Below are 21,313 nucleotides of genomic sequence, written 5' to 3' on the forward strand. Positions count from 1 at the left end.
TATATAGATAATAATTAAAATTTAATAAATTATTGAAGTAAAAAATAGATTTTCTTTCTGAAGTAACCTCTTGAAACGTTTAATATTCAAGTTACAGTAAAGGATACCTCTTTAAGTATTAATTAATGATAATTTACACACAGTTTGAAATTTAACTATAATCGCTCGGAAAACTTGCAATTTCTGAATCCAGTGTCAAAATTATTAATTTTCAAGTAAATTAAGCTTCATTGTTGCTTATGCAAATAAATTGCATTTTGATGCTAATATTAATTAAGGAAATGACTCCATATATATATATATATATATATATATATGTGATAACTTCGAAAGGACAATTTAATATTAATTTATTACGTAAAATTTAAAAAATTAATAAGACAATTCAATTTATTTTTATTTGTATAAGTACTTAAGTGAAGTAAAACAATGTTTTGTATTACTTTACTGCATTTAAATTTACATAAGAATTTAAAATTACAAAAGGAGTGTTTCCATTTGAAAAATTTATCTCGGTTTTTGTATTTTTTTTTAAATACAGAATTTATTTTTTATGTTTTTTGGGGAGGGAAATAATTAAAAAAACTGAAAACAACTTAATCTAAATTGTTTAGAGAATAAATTTAAAATGAAATCGTAGAATAAATTATTTTGTGTGTGTGTGTGTGTGTGTGTGTGGTGTGTGTGTTTGAAAATTTAATTAAAAAATATCTATTTCTAGTTAATTGCAATTTTTTTAAAAATAAAATAAATTGTTTTTTTTTTCTTATTTGTAGTGTGTTTACATCAAAGTGAAACCATTAAAATTAATAGAAAAATCATAAAAATAAAAATGAATCAGTAGAAATTGATAAAAATTCTAAAATTTATATCATTAAATAAATATATTAGTAGTAAATCTAACTTAAGAAAACTTTAAACTTTTATTGATAAAAATATTTATGTTCCTACTGGCTGAAACATTGATTTAGCAATATGTTTTATAATAAAATTTTATTAACGAAAAAAAAAATAATAATATAAAGCTTATCTAGCATAAACTGAAAAAATATATATATATAGATTATATTATAGATAAAATTCTTCTACAGTTTATCTATAAATCTTTATACAGGACCATAGAAAAATTGAATTATTTTTACGTTCTTTTATTATAATGTAATTTAAATAAAAGAATAAAATTTTATTTAATGTATAAGTAAAAAAATTTTTTATTATTTTATTTTTAAAAATATTTTTACACTTCTTAAACAGAAAAGTTTCAAATGTTTTCCATCAGCTTTGATGGTTTGTGGAATGGTTTGCCACGCTTAAACAACTGCAAGTTGAGAACTGTTATCAAACATTGGCAGATTTTTTACTCTTTTCTAAAGATATTTATTGTATCTACTGAATACTAATGTTGCACACTTTTAACCGGAGGGTAGAGATGTCTTTAAACACTAGACTTCACCATATAAATTTAAAATTTAACCCTTAACTCTTACCAGAAAACGTGAAGTTTATTCGAACGTACAGTATTTACAATATTATTCTTATCTTTACAGTATGCAGATTTTAAGAATATTAAATTTGAATAACATCGCCTTTAAGCAATTTATTGAAATTTTAATTTTTGAAAAAAAAAAAAATAATAATAATAAAAAAGTAATTTATAGAAACTTTTTGCTTAAATGAAAATATAAAAATTTATTTTTCCATCAAAAGAACATAAAAATTTTATAATTTAAATATGAAAATGAACATCGAAATAAGATTAAATGCTTATATTATGATTATATTCTAACCTTAAGATATCAATTAAAATTTTAAAATATTTTAAATAAATTACCCTTATTTTTCTTTATTTTTTTTTTAAATTTAAATTATAAAATTAAATACATTTTAGAGTAGTAAATATTATTTATGATTAGCCCGAAATAAAAGAAAAACATGCGATTATCTGAAAATTTCACATCGTTTAATACTATTAATTTTAACAATCTCGTAAACAACAATGTTAAGCAATAAATAAGATTAATTTGTATGCATGAAAATTGTCAACAAGGTTTGAAATTATATAAAAAACAAAAGAAAATCCAATCAAGTTATGTAAATAGGATTTAAAAGCTGCAAAAAGTGAAGAAAAAAAATTCTATTCGCACGCATTTTATAAAAATAAGCTATTGAAATTTAAACTAAATAATAATTAAACTATTAATAATTTTAAAAAATATTTTAATTATTTAATTAAATTAATTTTTTGTTACATTTAAGCCTTATAAATCGATTAATTTAAACGTTATTACTCCCTAAAGCTGTTTAAAATCAATCCTATTTGCAATTTTTTCACTTTTTTTTTAGAAATAAAAGTAAAAATTTATTTATTTTTAGCTTTAAAGTCACTGTTTACTTTATTATTTTTATAATAAACTTAATATCTATTAATAATTTTTGATTTTTTTCAAATAAATGTTCCGATAATTGTACTTATATGATAGAAAATCTGATCTTTGTATAAAGTAAAACCTGTGTTAACCGGAATCATACGATATCCAATACATTTTTCCCGGTTTGACAGGTTTCCGTTTTATTATTATTTTTTATTTAAAAAAAAACTCTAAGAAATAGTACTGAATATCTATTTTTCTAAGTTATCCTCAGAGACTGTTCAAGTATATAAATAGAAAATACAAAAGAGAAATTTGAATGGAAGTATCGAAGAATAAAAGTAATAGAATTTATATAAGAATTTTTTTGCTATAAAATGAAAAAAAAGTTATAAAATTATATCAAATAATCGATTATAAACGTAGAGAAATGTTTAAAAAATATTATATAAACCTGTCAAAAACAGAAACCTATTTATACCGGGTACGTGCGGTTCCGGTTTACACAGGTTTTACTGTATATTGTTGATTTGAATTATTGTTTAGATGAAAAAGTAATATTGTTGTTAAAATAATTTGGTTTACATTTTTTTTCAGTTTTTTTTTCTTATTAAATAAAATTATTTTTGTTTTTAAAATTGTTAATAATTTTTCAAATTTTATTTTATACCAAAGAAAAAGTTCGTAAGCATATTTAAAAAATTATTCTTCTAAGAAGACATATTAATCTTTACAATATTTAAATAAGATATATATATATATTTTTTTCTTTTAAATTGTCTGATTTACACAAAATTTAATTTGTTAAGATTGTTAAATCGAAAGGACAATGATCTCGAGTTGGCAAATTTCCCAATTTTTATAGTAAATTATTTATTTTTCTATAGAAAATCTTTATTAATTTCAACATAACATCAATTAATTTCATACAATCTTCTCCAAATTATGGAATTAATCCTTCCATTGTCTTTATTAATCTTTACTTTACAAATTCAATTTTAATCTGTATTTCTGTTAAATATATTTTTCATTAATGCGATTATTTAAAATTTTACAACATATTATAGTTTCAAAATTGTATTTATTTTATACATTTAAACATCATAAAATAATTTATAATTGAATTTTTTTTTTTTTAGTACTAAACTTTACCAATTTTCTTTTAAGAAAGTGTTCAAAATCAATAACAGCGATTTAGCTTAAGTAAATTCGAGACTAAAAAAAATTATTTTATATAAGATTTAAGTATTAAAAAAATGTTAAATATCCGACGGGAGTTCGTATTTTAATTTAAATTTTCTAACTTTATAAAGTCTGATTTTGTTGAATTAAATGACGCTAAATGTCGCGATGAAGTCTAATTTAACGAGTGTTATTATCGGTAAAATATTTTAATATATATTAATCTAAATATTTATTATTAGGCCTATATAAAATAATAAAATATTAAAAGTTTTTCTGTCGATATTTTCTTTTACGTTAATCATTTCCCAAGAAGAGTAATGAAGAATATAAATGAAGCGCAAGAAATTATAAATTAAAAATATAACAATTTTATAGAAAACATTTTTTTTTATTAAAAAATTTAATTATAAAAGTTCAATTTAACATGAATTTTCGATAGAATAATTTTCGAAATTTTATCGAAATTGAAAGACAAGAAAATTTAAATATTAAGTTCATTCTGATGGAAGAATCGATTATTAATTTTAAGCATAAAAGTTAAAAAACATTCATACGAAAAATTTATAAATGTAAATAAATAAATTAATTAAAAAAATAATATAAATTTTTCTCATTTTCTCACGATATATCTATATTAAAATATAAATTTCCGTTCATATTTCTGTTTAGAAAATATTATCCAGCTTCATTTTCAATCATTGTCAGCATTTGTCTTCATTTATCTTGCTAATTTCTGTTTTCTGTTTCATTTTTATTCATTATTTTAATATATTATCTGGCATTATTTCAATTCAACTCAAAAAACATACAAGTTAGTAGCTTATCTATAATTTATAATCTCTTGTTCCAGAATATATATGTATAATTCATACATTTATGTGAAAATTATTCGAATAATTAACGATTTAAATTAGTTATTTTGTAAAGTAAATTTAATATTTTCATCTTATAAAAGTAACTATAATATATATCTCAGAATAGATGATGTTCTCCTGATAACACAAGTAAAAAAAAATGATTTTGACCCGCCATATATTACAAACTACTTTCAGTATAACATTTAAAAGATGACCAGATACACTAACCAAGAATGAAAGTATATATAGTCTACATCTTATATTTCAACTCAGAATGATCTTCGAACATCGTTTTATGAGGAAAGTTACTTAAAATAAGTACATGTCATTGTTTGAATTGTATTAGTTGATAAAAATTATTTATATCTGTAATTTATGTTACTTTCTGACATTACTTTTACTCGTAACTCTATCGATTTTGTTTATTTCTACTTATATTTTTGTGGTTCTTTTTTTTATAATTCACAAATTGCATGGGCTTGTTACCGTGCTAAATTGACCAGAGATAACTTCTTCGAACCACTAAAATGAAAATAGTTTATCTATATAATTAAATAGTGAAAAGACAAAAGAAATGGTGATATTTTTAATTAAAAATTAATTCGAATTAAATTACCTTAAAGATAAATTTCGTATATATATATATATAAAATTAATGCAATTCTTAGAATTTCTGTAAAAAAAAAAATAAAATTTTATGCAGTGTCTACTATATTCGAACTCCATTAAATTCAAGACGTGCTTTTCCTGTATCTATCCAGCAAATAAATGACTTCCTTTGAAAGTTATTATTGTAACCAGTAGCAACTATCTTGATAGAATCAATTGCTGACTAACAATGTCTTGGTTTTTGGGTGAGAAAAACCTTAACAACTTCATAAGAATGCACATTAAGTTAAGAATGCAACATTCCACAAATTATGCAATTCAAATGCAATTGTGGGATTAGCATAAATTTGGATTTCTTGGGAATTTATTAAGCTATATGTATGTATACTTCATACGAGCTAACAAATATTTTTACGCAATATTCCGAACCAATTCTAAAAATTCCTTACGTGCGAGATGACTTCATGCTAAAAATTCAATTTTTTTTTTTTATACCAGAACAGAATTTATAATATAAATAATACTTCAAGTTTCTTGTAATTTTACTTTTGAGTAGCGTAGGAAGTTGAGTAAGAAGTAAATAATTTGAGAATTCTGTAACTATTTTACGTTGCAAAGATGAATTTACATTAAAAATTCAATTTCCCATCCAAAAAAGTAGTATTTAAAACACGCGTATTGTGTAAAATTTGTTATAAACTCCGGTTTCGAATGACATAAGAAGTTAAGATTCACGTAGAATTTCAGAAACGAGGATTAAACGTAGATATTCAAATTGAAAGACGAAATTACTCCCGTAATCTCCTTAAGATCCATTAAAGTATTAAAGAAATACTGTATATCAATATTATGTAAGCAATGAAGTTACGCATTGGCCATTTCGTAAGCAAATAGCAACAGCACTGCTTGGGCGTTTTATCGATTTTACAACACAATAATAAAGGTCATGGATGGAATTGATAAACTCTTTGACTTCGAAGTTCTTAATTTCTTATTCCAGAAGTAATCTTTTTTTTTTTAAAAAAAAAGTTAAGAAATAAACAGTAAAAGTAGTAATTTCATTTAGGTTGCTTCGAGTGATTCGACTCTGAGATATTATTACTGAACAATAACTTTATTTATAAAATAAAGAAATTTGAGCAGTTTCCTATTTCTATCTAATAAAACTGGAAACGTGATAAAAAGTATTATTTATGAGACATTTTAACACGATATCTACTTTTTTTTTAATTTTTTTTTTCTTTTTTTTTAGAGGAAACTCAGGTTGTTAGTCATGTCTTCTTTCATCTGACATTTTTTCGTTTTTGGATGCACGTGATGGTATTAAAGATCATCTAAAAATTAATAAGAAAAGTCATAGAATAGATAAAGAAAACTTCATTAAAAATAGAAAGTTAGGAAGAAGGGGGAAAAAAATAGCTGAAAACTAAACTAACGATCATTTGCATCTAATAATACTTTTCGTAATCGATATTATTACAAAGATTTTCTACTAGTAAATTCGATTTTCTTTTTTCAATTTAATAAATTTTTTTTAAGATATAAATATGATTTAAAAATGTATCTAAAAAATTAATTTAATATGCAATTAGTTGATACTTTCGACTTCTGGCGAGAGAGTTTCAATAAAAGAAAGAATATTTTTATAATTAATTTTACAGAAAAATATTAATAATTGATAATTAAATTAAAAGCCTAGATCTGAATTTCAATAGAATCAATTTTTAAAAAAAAAACCAATAGAATTTAATAAATTCTTTAATGCGAATCTTTTATAATTAGCATAAATTAATAATTGCGATTTTTAAAGATAACAAAAAGAAAACTTTCAAGATTTTCAAGAATTTATTAACAATTTTTTAAAATTCCTATAGCTTAGAGGAAAAATATAAAGAAAACTGTTTAAATAGAGATGCTCATCTAGAAAATGCATTTGAACAATTAACGTGATTAAATATATTTTAGTTACGAAATTAAATTAAATATAACAATAATGAGGAATTTATCTCATTTAATTATTTCAAAATTAAGTGCAAAAGTTTGGAAATTAATTTACGGATAATATCCATGTTCCGATGAAAGGATTAATCCTATGTACAGTATTAATCCTTCTTCAATACAATCTTATAAAGAATAAATCTATATGTAATGAATTCCTGTAAAGAATTCTATATGTATTACAATGAAGGAATCGTATCTACGTATAATTTATTCATATGCAGTAATTTAGATTCATGCACAGAATAGATCTGCATCTGCTAGAAGGTCGCGCAATAAGGTGTCAACTCCGTGGGAACCCACGCTAGACACTGATCCAGACTCCATAATTTATCGTGAGTAGAACCATTCGGGGAATCATTTCCCATTCTTCCCACTAATCGACCCCATTGTGGATCAGGCCTACCTGTAATAAACGTAAATATGACCGGTCACATAACCTGTATATGTTAGCGCATTTCCTTTAATAATCAATCAATCAGTCAGAATGAATCGTGATTAAGTGCAATGCTATTGTCTGCAAAGTGGATCCTGTTTGCTCATAATTTCCATAAAATATGCATAAATTGGATTTAGAGAATGAATTAAGGAATGAGACTCGAATAAAATCCATTATATTGATGCAAAATTCTACTTTAATATAATCGTTGCTTACATAAATCTAGTTATGTTCAAGCGATTATATTCTGAATTATTTAGAATCCATGCGGTATATTAAATCAAATCTCTATTCGGAATATGTGTAATTATATTTAAGCAAGATTCCTGTTTGAAGTTATGTATTATATGTAAGCAAGATCTGTGCTATAAGTGAAAGAATTTATGCACAAATGATTTCTGTTTAAATATATTTTCAAACGCATAATGGATCCCGTTTTAAAATATAATTTTGTATTTAAATATATCTAAATGCAGAGTAAATCTTGTTTGAACATAATGCAGCAAAACAGGATCTATTCTTTACACGAATATATCCTGTAAGTTTAATATATGTTCTGTGTTGGAGAGAGTAATTTCGATTTTCTTATAAAAAAACACCTCATTTTTCATTTTTGATATGTATGGAGTTGGGTTGAAATACTTGGAAAGAAAGAAATTTGGACAAAATATATTTTTAAAGAGGAAGAACTGCGTTAGAGATAAATACGTTTACACGATTCGATAGTGATTTTTTATTTGAAAAACACCGTTTCGAGATAGAATCTGCAACGTTTGCATTGAAATCATAAAAGACAATTTAAAAGGATTATGAAGGGAGACTCGAGTTGTTCTAGACGCATTAAGTTAATGGGACGTCTAGAGAAGATTTTTAAATCCCTTCACATCATAAACGATTTGAAGAAAGATTTACTTTGACTAAGAGATTAAATAATATACGCACTTTAAAATCGAATTGTAAATAGATGATGATTGACTTACCTAACATTTTTACGACAGCTCTTCTCGATGCGTGATTTTGTCTTCCTGATCCTGGTCCATTTGTTGTTTCTGGTGAACATTTCCTTCTTCCAGGACCCGACATCCTAAGTCTTAGTCCTATAAATACATACAGTATGGAAATAACGCTGATGGGAAGGACAAAGAATAGAAAAGTTGATATTTCGAAGGCGTGTGGTAGAGGTCTTTTGACATTGCAGACGGCTGATTCCCAAATTATTTTACCATCTTCCGTTTCTCCGTAAACAATACCAAACTGTAAAGCTAGGGGCATAGCGAACACAGCCGCTATCATCCAGATAGCTAGTATCGTTCGAATAGCCCTAGGTAGATGGGACATGGTATGGGCTCTCAAAGGGTGACAGATAGCAACGTATCTCTCGACAGTAAAGGCCGTTATAGTCAAAATTGATGCGTTTGTTGAAGTTTCCGAAGTCAAACCACGTATGACACAAACGCTCTCACCAAAAATATAAGGATATCTTACCCATAATTCATATAATTCTTGAGGCAATCCCAAGACTAAAAGGAGTAAATCCGATATGGCCAAACTGAACAGATAATAATTAGTTGCCGTATGCATATATTTGTTTCGAGCTATCACTATACAGGTACACACATTTCCAGTCGTTCCGGTAACAAGAATTACAGCATAAACAACAGTCATCGGTATGACGGTGCTAAGTGGACCCCTCTTAGGGCCCAGTCCATCATCCGAACTTTCGTTACCGTATTTCCATATATCACGTGTCAAGTTGTCGAGTGACATGAATGTAAAATTCAAGTCAACGTTCATCCCTACAAGGAACCATATCCTTCGACTGGGTCCCACATCCAGCCGTCCACTGACTAGCGACTGTACTGTAGTGTGGTGTGGCTGTCCGCTGCTTGCTTTCTGCCGCAATCGATAGCAGAAAGTTAAGCGACGCAACGTTCTCAATGGTTATTCTCTCAGCTGCACAGGAACCAAGTTTAAAGGTCAGCATCGCACTTCCGATATTTTAACACACGTTATTCTCCTATTTATATAATACAACAAGAAGTGCTTTAATATACATTTCATTAATATACCTCAATATGTTTAATCAAAACACCTTCTGTTTTATCAGTAAATTTAGCTATTTTAAAGTAAATTTTATATCAGAAAAGTATTCTAATATAAAAATATCAAACAAATATTCATATTTTCTTTCTTAAAATAATGTTTAAGTGTAAATATTTTAAAATTTTATTTCACTTTACCTTTTTAATTTTCGAATAAATATTAATATAAGTTTTATTTAATTTACAAAACGTTTAATATAAATGTTTTCAAATTTCGTATTTATCACTTTATACACAATTAATACAAATTGTAGTGTTTATTTATAACACGTAACTTAATGTACAAATGTTTATTTTTTATTCGTAAAATTACAAATATCTTTTTCATATTTTTAACGAAGGAACAATACTTAAGATTATTTTCGTTAAAATTTAGCAATAGCCAGTAAAGGAGGAAACATCGAAATTTCAATAGAATTCCTTTGAGGAAAAATGGGTGGAAGCTATCAATTTCTAATGTCACAACGCCGACTGGTGAACAATGTCGGAAATAAGTACCTAACTTTATCAGTTTGCCACTGACCCCAACCACATGAAAGAAAGAATAATCTTAAACCAGACAACAAAAGAGTAACTAGAGTAAAAAAATTTAATTTACAATTGATCATTTTAAAAATCAATTATATAAAAAATATATATTGTCTTCGTTATTTCCGTTCATTTCGGCATGCAATTTTCGTTTTTTGTCCACAATTTGTTTTATATATATATGTATTGTCTTGATTATAAAATTATCTTAGGAAAAAAAATCATTTCTAGTGTGGCATGTAGGAATTTATTGAAATTTCAGTAAGATTTTGCGATTTCAATAGAATTCTAAGCTGTATTTGATATAGTTAAAGTACTGTAACTGGCAATTTATTCAATTTTCTAATGTATATTCGATCTGAGTACGAAATTAATTTATATAAATAACTCTTTATATTAATGTTCTGTCCATCGATCATTCAACCGAGTGATGAAAGTAAATTAATTAAGGATTGAAACTCAACAGAGGAAGAGATCTTGACCAGAAAATCGTACCTCTTATAGATGAATGATTATTTTTTATATTATTATTACATAACCGGTCATCGAACTAAATTATTGGAGGTTTTTTTGGCAGTTTTATAAATGCACTTTTAATAAGCAAAAGAATCTTCATAACTCATTACCCTTCCGATTTATAATAAATTAAAGAATTAATCATGCATTATCTATGATTAGAGATTTAAAACTTGTACCTGATACAGAACTTTTACAGTAGAATCATAAAGATCACATGCTTATATATCATTTGATTAATTTTTAATAGAATTTTAGTGATATTATATAAAAAGGGAGCGGAAAAAGTAGAAGAAACTCGAAAAGATCAGTTTCCTCTTCTTCTCATAGATCGAAAATGGTTGAACTTGATATTGATAGGTCTATTTATAGGCCTACTGTATATATTCAATACATACTTACAGTATACTGAATAGAGATATGCCATATATTATAAAGAAAATGTGAGTTTACTTATATTCAATAACTAATAAAGAAACTAATAAGATTAAAGAGAATCGATTGAAACTAATCTTTTAAAAAGTATTGTATAAAGATCACAGGAAGAGTAATATTGGAAAAGAGGAATCATGTTAACACAAAACAGTCTTCACTTTTATTCGTTCAAATTGTGCACTCAGATAAATTAAAATAACAATTATAATTGAAAAATATATTACCGTTATAAAAAGCTATTTGAAAAAATTAGTTATATGATAACATTTTTAAAAACTGTAGTGATATTTATATTTTTCTAACGAAATTATTACAGAATCTTACTTAAAAATTATGAATTTTTTTTGCAAAAAATTCAAAATTAAATGTTGCAAATCTTTTTACGAATTTACTAAAATTTATCGATTGATTTTATTCCTTAATATATATAACTTGTAAATTTTATATGCAGTTATAAATATGTAAGTTATATAATTTATAGTCTTGCTTCAAAGGAAAAAATATTAAAATAAGCGAAAGTGATATAATTTAGTTACAAGAAACACGATGCTGCTCTTTGTAAACACATCAATCAATAATTAAGGGAACAAATTGCTGTTGTTACTTGACTACTATGTTATATATTGCATAATGGAGTGTTATGTAAAAATTAGTGACTAAATTTTATGCTATAAATAATTTATTACTGTTTGCCTGTCTATAAATATTAAATTTATTATCTGAATATATATATATAACTGAATAATATAACAAGTATGAATCTATAATTTAAAAAAAAATAATTAAAATAAATAATTATTACATTTAATTTTGTATATATTTAAAGATTAAATATAATAGTAACTTTTTTAACTATTTATTTTAAAAATCATTAAAATTAACAATTATAAATTTATCATTTATTTTAGTATTCAATTGTATCTAAGTATATAAATATCTAATATTTATATGAAAACGGTAATAAATTACATATAACTTAACTTAATAATAATATAACTTTATAATTAAATAAATTATAATAATATTATGATTATACTTATGAATAAATGAAATATAGAGTCGAAGAAATCTTGAAAACGTATGAAATTAGCTGAATTAAATCTATTTTCAGAATTAATTTCTGTCGATATAAGAAAGTTAATTTAATATTTATAGAAATTAGTAAAGATTCCAACCATAGTTGTAATTCCCAGACGTATAATAAATATTTTCTCGGTTCTAAATTTTTACGATGTTTTCGGAAGAGAACATTTACAGAATTTAGGACAAGATCCCAAAATGGACAATAATAAATTTTTTAGTGAATTATTAACACCTTAAACTTTTATTATAATAACAAAACGAGGTACAAATAGTCTCAGTTATTTAAAATTCTTTGGAGTAAAATATTTAATTTAAAAAAAAAAGAAAATTACGAACGTTATTAAGGTTTTGGAAAGGTTTTCCTGTTAATTTTTTCAGAATTTTTAATGCTTAAGGTCAACTTTATCATTTTTCTTTAAAAGATTGATAATGTAATTTCATACCGTCTAGTCATTTGGGAACTCTATTCATAATAGTGTTATCATTATTATGTTTACCATAAAGATTTTTCTTAAATTTGATAACTTTAAAAATTATGTTTTGAAGAAAAAGTTTTTTTTTTTTTAATACTCCTAGACTATATATATTTTAATATAAGAAGTAAGCGCAGCACGTATTTTAATACTCCATCTTATAATAAATGTTTCTAGAATTATAGTTTCCTATATTGAAAAATCGTTTTATTTAATCGTATTTTCTTTCATATTGATTTAATTTTACTGAAAAAAAAACAATTAAAAAGTAAAGTACACAATACAAGTATATAAATAACGCTTAATCTATTTCTTTTATTGATAATCTACGAAGAAAAAACATCCATGTCGGACAATATCCGTTATTTTTTGGGACCTTATTTGTTCTGAATGAAGTTTCATCAAGTATTGGATATCCGTTTGTTACAATCGATTGAACGGGAGATTGAGGTAAAGTTTCTAAAACATTAATCGTTTGGATTTTGATGTTATACTACAAGTTAAAAGGAAAAAAATCTTTTAAAAAATTACTTCTAGATTACCAGAAATTGATATTATAACAGTTGATTTTCTTTATAAAATAAGTAGGACCCAAATTGTAAGATGCAAGGCCATCTTCTTTATCCAAAAAAAAAATAAATAAATAAATCGTAGCTATAGAATCTGAACCCGTGTCAACAAATTAATTTCTTCGAAAAGAAAATTAAAGCCACACGAAATAATTTGTTTGGTGTAAGATAAGACGAACCCACGCCTCTTATTAATGAAACTAAAAATAAAGATAATTACTAGGATCCCTGGTGTATAACGAAAAGAAATCAAGGAGGAAAAGATCGGTTCAGAACCCACGCCTTTACGTAAAAATGACATGAACTACTTAAAAAATAATTTAAATATTTGGCATACGAAATAACTATTTAATATTCTGCTGTTTTTTTATTTTATTTAAATACTGTATATAAGATAAATATCAAATTTTATCATTTATCAGCCTTACGATCACATTACGAATTAGCATATTACAAATAAAAATTAAAATGAGAAGCATTATAAAAATAGAATAATTTACATTAGTATCAGATCGAATTCTATTATAAATTTGTTTATTTATGTAAATGATAAATGGAAAAATTTTGAAATGCATGAAAATAAAATGCAAATAAGGAATATAGATTATTCAAAAATGATGTTTTTTCTCATTTAAATAATAATAAAAAAATATTTAATTAATTTTACTTTTAAGTGATAAAAGTAATGATATAAGTTACATTCGATACAATAATGGTTGAAAAATAAGAGTGATACCATAATGATGTTTGTATTAAGGTACACTCAAACATGACCTAAAGAGAAAATAATGGAGCATAACCGAGTCTGCAGGAACACTAAAACTATTACAGTCAATCTTATGACAATGTTGTATAAACAACAGTTTTCTGTAGCAAAATGTAGCTTGGTTAAACTATAGTTGTATTGTATTTTGTTCATCGACCTACCCCCTTACAACCGTTTATCAAGTTGTCAAGCAACAGTCTTGATTCCAAACGAAAAATATTAAATAAATTTCTTCAAAAATAGTATTAGAATTTTACATATAAATTTATTTTAATCAAAAGTTTAGTTTTTATTCTTATTGAAATCAATAAAATGGATATAAAGATATAATTATTAAACCCTTTTATATAACTAATTATTTATTTTATTGGAGAAATATTTGAATTTAAAATAACTAAAATTATTTACTTATTTTTAATATTCTATTTAAATTTCTAAAAAAAAACTCATTATTCTCGTATTAAACAATTATATAATTGTATTTATATTCACTACTAGGTGTATTAAGAGACACAAGGCTTTTTTACCTTGTGTCTCTTAATACACCTAGTAGTGAATGTAAATACAAATAAAAAGACGACACGGTCTCGGAATACATAATTATATAATTATTAATTTTAATTTTTATAATGTTTAATTTATTTTAATTCTTTCTGATTTGTGTATTTTCATAATAAACTTCCCCAACAGTAGATCGCGATCTCAAGAACGAATATTAATTTTTAATTTTTCTATAACGAAGAATTATCAAGTAAAAAAGGTTGGAAAATAACATTATTTTTTTGTAAATAGTTCTATTTGAAAATATGTCAAGTTGAATCATGTGAAAAAAGGAAGAAAGGGAAAAAAATCAAGATCCATGATTCATTTGAGAGAGAGATTCCTCGATGTTGAAAAGGTACTGTACACTCTGACAACATTTGCTTTGTTTACTTTTATATGTTCTACTTTCTATTTTACTTTTTTCTTTGAATAATTCAGATATTTTTCAAATCTAACTTTATTCAAAATTTTATTTCAGAAATAAAATGAGTTATTTACAAATATAAAGCATCAAAAAACATCTTTACTCTGAAAATATTCAAATATATTATTCATAAAACTTTATTATATATAATAATAATATTTAATAAATTTTACATTAATTTATTTTATAAATTTAATTTATAATATACCTCGTTTATAGAATTTAATTATTTAAGTATCGTAAAGATATTCGTCGTAAATCGAACCGCAATTTTCCATAGACTTAGTTTAATAAATTGAGATTATATCACTGAAAATAATCCATAAAAAGTCTGCAATACCTATCGAAGAGATCATAAAAAATGCTATATTTTAGTACAATCAGAATAAAAAATTTTATACCATTCGTAAAATTGAGAATTGTATAAGTTAGACGACGTCGTAAAGTGAGGGATAGTGTATTGATATATACGTGAAATTATACATTATTTTTAAATAAAATATAATATTGTATTATATTGATTATATAATTTATTATATTCTGTATTTAATAAATTTTATTTTAAGTGTGTTAATATATATATATTATTATTTTTTTAATATAAACTTTCGATGTCAACAATTTTCTATCAAATAAATAATAGTAACTAAAGTAAATAAGTAAATGTTTTAAGTAAAGTTTATATAATAAAACTAAATTTAGAAAATACGAATAAAATATTTATTTCGAATTAAATTGATTTCTTTTTTTATATCAAACATAAAAGTTTTTATCGACTACTTTAATAGTTATGACTTTAGAAAATCTGTTTTAATTATTAAATTAAAAAAAATTATTTTTATACAATAAATAATTAATTAAAATTATAAATTGATTTAATATTTTAGAATAAAATCTTAAAAATTTAAAGATTAATACATATTTTTTATTTTTACCTCAATAATTTTTTAAAATTTTCTATTATTAAAGATATATAATATACATTTTAATTAAGACTATATCAAGAGATTTTTACGTGATGTTTAATTAATTTTTAATTAAGAGTATAGTTTAATAATCTTTAAAAATTAATTAATTTTATTCATTTAATTCTTAAAATAAATAGAATTAGAAATTTAATTAAATTGCAATGTTGATTACCTCAGTAAGTTTGATCGGTATTCTTAGTTGAATTTTTAGTAAAGTTATATTGGATATTTTAGCACATTTCATTAAATTATATTTAATAAAGTTTAGGATTAAATTAATATCTTAATTTAATTTAAACCCCTAGTCTATTACATAATTAATTTCCTAACGTAATTATTAACATTATATTATAATATCATCGTTATCAATTCTAAAAGAAATTTAAGTTTTTTTTCCCCTTAAAAATATCGAGCTTATTATTAAATTTAATTAATTTAGCAGTAAATTGTTACATTTAATAACTTAATTCAGTTACTATAAATTTGTTTCTATTAAATTGAAAAGTAATTTACTGACTAAACTCAATAGTAGAATCAGTAAATAAATTTCAGTTATAACCAGTAATGATTACAGTAGTAAGTGAAGTTCACCTTTACAATAACAGCATGTAAATTATTGTTGCAATTGGTAGTAAATTCAGTAGTAAGTAAATTGTTTACAATCCAATAGTAGGTAAATTACTCTTACGAGTAGCAGTAAATTCAGTAGTAAGTAAATTAATGATACTTAAGAAGTAAGTAAATAACTGTTTAATTAGTAAAAAAAAAAATTAGCAGTAAATAAATTATTATTGCAATTAGCAGTAAATTCAGTAAGTAATTTGTTTACAGTCAGAGATGAATTCGATAGTAGATAAATTAAATTAATGTTGCGATTAGTAAGAAAATCAGTAGTAAATTATCACAATTAGCGAATTTAATAATGAGGGGTACCATTATATTTATTAATATTAATTTAAGTGAATTCAGTAATGAGATTCAATAAGGTGTTATTTTTAAATAAAATTAAATTATTGAAGAAATTAAACTGGAATATTTCATGTATTTTTTGATAAACATTATGTGAACGTTGTTAGGACTAAGTACTAATTTCTTTTTACGTAAAAAACGAAATGGGTAAATTAGATTGTGAGTTTTTTCGATCCAAATAGCGATTACGGATCTTTGGCTGTTCTCCAACTCAAATGCCTGTTGCTATTCTACTAAAATACCAACTACATCAACCTGAAGAAACATACCTTCTTCGTATTAAAGATTAATACACGAGAATCAAACCTTCATAAATCTTTTACCGATGATTTCTTATCATCGAATAATGATACATAGGCAATAAATGATTTATATTTTGCCTGAAAATATTTTATGTTTGGAGAAATATAAGTTGAACATTTAAAAAAAAAGTAGTAAAAATTGTATTTTCCCATCTTAAAAATTCGTCTCGTAGTTATTTAAGATTGTTAAACATGAATTTTTTTTTTAATTTTCTGACAACTTGACTCCGAATTGCATACTCTAACGTTATTAATAGATGAATGATCTGACAGCTATGGGATATTATAAATTAGATGTTGGATTTATTGCAGCTGGACGTCCTCCAATAACATTTTTAATTGATTCTTTGCACTAAGAAAGAAACATTACACAGAAGTTTCCATTTCTAACTATTTTAAATTGATTTTGAACAATGGTGATACCGCATAAAAGAAACGACTTCAGATTTTGCCAACTTTTAATTAAAAAAAAAACTTATTTTCTAAGTAATTAAATAAATTTTTAATTAAAAGTAAAATGGAACTTTTTAAAATAAATAAATAAAAAATTAGAAGTTTAGGATTTGAAAGTTCACTAAAAAGTCTTCGTTATTTATGTTATCAACTTTCCATTTTTTGATATTATAAAAGTTTTTGAATTTTTCACTTAAACCACTGTTTAAATTAAGAAAAAACATTATAATAAATATATTTAGAATATATTTTTTAATATATAATACTGTACTTTTTTAATATTACAGACCTACTTGAAGATTAGATTCTTCGATTTCTTTCATTGGAAGGAATAGATTTTGGCAGTGTTTTTTTTTAAATTTAGGAATTGGCATCAAAATTTATTAGCTTATTTTTTAAAATACAAATATAAGAATTTTATTTAATAAAATATATCAAATTATTAAGGGAATACTCAATGATTTGAATATTCAATGCAAGAAAATAATTTGTTTTCTTATAGCTCATTAAGAAAATCAATATAGTATAAAAGTATAATCAAGAAAGATAAATTAATAATAAGAAAAAATTGCTTAACAGCTTATCAAACAAATAATTTAATAAATAATTCATAAAGTGAATAGTCTGTTAATCTAATATTCATAATACTTATCAATGCTTTTGTATCATATACACAATCCTCGAAGGTATTTCCTCCATTCCATTCACTGTAATTGTGGATAAAAAGCAAAGTTAACAAAATTTTAAACTTTGTAGAAGTTGTATAAATATATAAATTCAATTTTCAACTTTAATAATTGAATTTCTTCTTTAATAAACAATTTTAAAAATTGAAATGTAACTGTATAAGTGAAATAAAAATATCACTTCAATAACATGCGACAATTAATTATATAAAATATTTCACTGTATAGAATTAAGTACTAATCAATATATATTGATAAATAATATTTTTATTTTATAAATTGTTATATAAATTTAACTTTTCTTCACAAAAAAAGTGTTTTTTTTTTTAATCCTGATAAATGTTTTATAAATGGCACATGTTTCAAGTTGCTGAATTGAACCATTCATTACTTTATGAATTTGATAAATTCATATAATTTATAATGATTTACACAATTTATGATAAATATGTGTATGATTTATAGGATTAAAAAATCAATAAAAGCTATTTTACTGAAAGACGTAAAGGTTCTTTGAAATATGAAATTATTAGTGACATTTTGTAAAGTAGGAATTCAAAAATATTTTAAGCAAAAGACAGTTATTTGATGTAAAATTGATAAACTGAATTAGCAAATTTCTATTATTTTTAGTAACAGAGATTTTACGCAATTTTTAATAAATTCGAAAATTCGTTCAGTGTTCTTGTTTTCAACAAATTCTTATATATACTTTCTAATAAACAAGTAAAAATAATAAGAAAATTTTCCAAAATAGCTTTAAATAATATAGAAATTTGTTTATTTAAAAATATATATTATATATATATATATATATATATATATATATTATTAATAAATTGATATTTCTTAAAACTATAATCTTAAATTACTTTCCTTTTTAAATTCCGTTTTTAGAAATAGTTTTCGATAAGTACAGAAAGATTTTTCTTCAAATAATATTTTCACGTCTGTTGTAAATCAGGTTCGATTCTTCTTTAAAATAGTTTCCTTGGATTTTAGAGGATTTCTTTCTTGATCCAGACATTGGCAAGTAGAACATTCTTGTGAGAAGTAAGGTAAGAAAAAATAATATATTTTCAGAAAAATAGAGTAAAAGTATTTAAAATATTTTTAATTAAAAACTTAGATTTTTATAAAACTTTAAAAATAATTTCTTTACTAAAATATGCATTGAAAAATCACTTAAGCAGGAAATACGGAATCATTTGAAAACAATTTAAGATATATATATATTTTTTCAATTATAAATATAATACATAAAATATCCACGAGTTACTATTTAATTACATTTTAAGTAAATAAATTATATTTTATATAATATTTGACAAATATGGAACGTATCACAGGTATTTTTGTAAAAGAAACAGTCAAGGCAAAAACGGTAAAACTGTTTGAAGATATAAAGTTACTGGTTAAGTTTTATTAATAATAAAACGATTATTGCACTAAAAAGACAAAAATTCCTTTCATATTCGTGTTCGTGTTCAAATAAACTTATTTTATATTCTTTCTTTTCTTAGGTCCACAAGTGACCGAGTGGATAAAATCACTATACGCTAGTTGTTGGTCGTGGGTTCGCTCCTCACCGATGAGCTGGCCACGTAAAGTTTTCCGGGTTTTTTTCACGTGTCTGACATCTAAATAGGGACCAGTTTCCTACAAAAAAATCCTCCTGGGAGGCATTCCCCTTGGCAAATTGCCTATATTTCGCGTTGTCTTATCCTACGATCCTTTTTTTTATTATAGAATAAACTCTTGCTTTAGGATATTTTTTATATTTATTAATACTAATAAAGTTTCTTATATTTATAAATAGAATTTACGTAAAACCGTAACGTAACGTTATTACGGAATTATTTATTTTAATCAATTGTTAAATATATTCAAAGCAGAAAACTTTTGAACGTTAATAAAGCGATTTATATGTTTTCCCAATTATAATTCTGTTGGTGATTTTTAATGCAAGGTTATCAGCAGATATTGACAGAAAATGTCAATATATTTTTATTATTAGTGTTTAATCAATTATAGACTGGGTTATGATGTCATCTATCTTGACATTTTTGTCTGTTTTATTTTCTGCTAATTCAATAGAAATTTCAGCAATTTTCGGTATTGCTATCACTAAGAAAAGGACATAAAAGATGCTTCCATAAAACATAAACACAAAGAAAAATAAAGGATTTTTCTAGTTTGCCATTATTTAACTTGTCAATAATAATAATATTATATCGATAATATGCTACTAACTTGAAATTTTATTATGAAGTAACCATATTTAAAAGTAAGCAGATAGAGCCAAATTTTCACTCTTAAACTTGCTTATACTGCTTATAGAATGGCAAAACTCTGTGTTAACAGATAGATGAATTTTTAAACAACAGTTTAAAGTAAAAAAAAAAAGTGATAAAAATATAGAGAGAATTTTCCCTCTGATTCTCACCTTACGATATGTAAGCTATAAAGTGTTTGTTTGTATACGGCAACGAGACACGTGGGTGATCTGCCAAGGAGAGATGCCTCCCTAAGGACCTTCTATGGGAAACTGACCCCTATTTTGGTGTTACAAACGTGAAGATAACACGGAAAATTCTACTTGGTCGGCCCGTTGGCGAGGCAGAATCCATGACCAACTATCAGTGTTCAGCGGAGTGGATAAAACATCCACCCGGCCACTGGTGAATTATGAATATAAAACATTTAAACATAAACATAATTATATAACTATATACTTTGAGGTGATATAATTTAAAGAAGAACACGGTTTCAACACGGAGAAGATATATAAGAATAATTATCATTAACTATAAAATTATAAAATAAATCAGATCGGTGTCTTTATCTTTGACTAATTTTTTAATTAATAATTTGAAATTATTGCTAAAATATTAGTTATTGGGTACAATTTGAAAAAAAAATTATAGGCCTATAAATTCCCACTGTCTTTCCTTAATCTCGAGAACGGTATTAGATAAAGATAAATAAAATTCAAGACCGGATATGGAAAGCTTAGGGGCACGAGGTCCTGATTAACTG

The 21,313-nt window shown here is 24.0% G+C and overlaps 1 protein-coding gene across 1 annotated transcript in view; it reads right to left on the bottom strand.

Moving 5' to 3' along the window:
• LOC136990171 (pyrokinin-1 receptor-like) overlaps nucleotides 1-9,333 on the bottom strand; it is a 30,669-nt gene extending 21,336 nt beyond the window's left edge. The window contains exon 1 of the mRNA XM_067288537.1: nucleotides 8,438-9,333. Within this exon, the coding sequence (XP_067144638.1) occupies nucleotides 8,438-9,251 (814 nt within the window). The 5' untranslated portion in view covers nucleotides 9,252-9,333. The remainder of the gene's footprint in view (nucleotides 1-8,437) is intronic.
• Between the last annotated feature and the right edge of the window lie 11,980 nt (nucleotides 9,334-21,313).

The sequence above is a fragment of the Centruroides vittatus genome, unplaced genomic scaffold (assembly GCF_030686945.1).
Source record: "Centruroides vittatus isolate TY-2023 unplaced genomic scaffold, ASM3068694v2 scaffold_861, whole genome shotgun sequence".
Lineage (NCBI taxonomy): Eukaryota > Metazoa > Arthropoda > Arachnida > Scorpiones > Buthidae > Centruroides > Centruroides vittatus.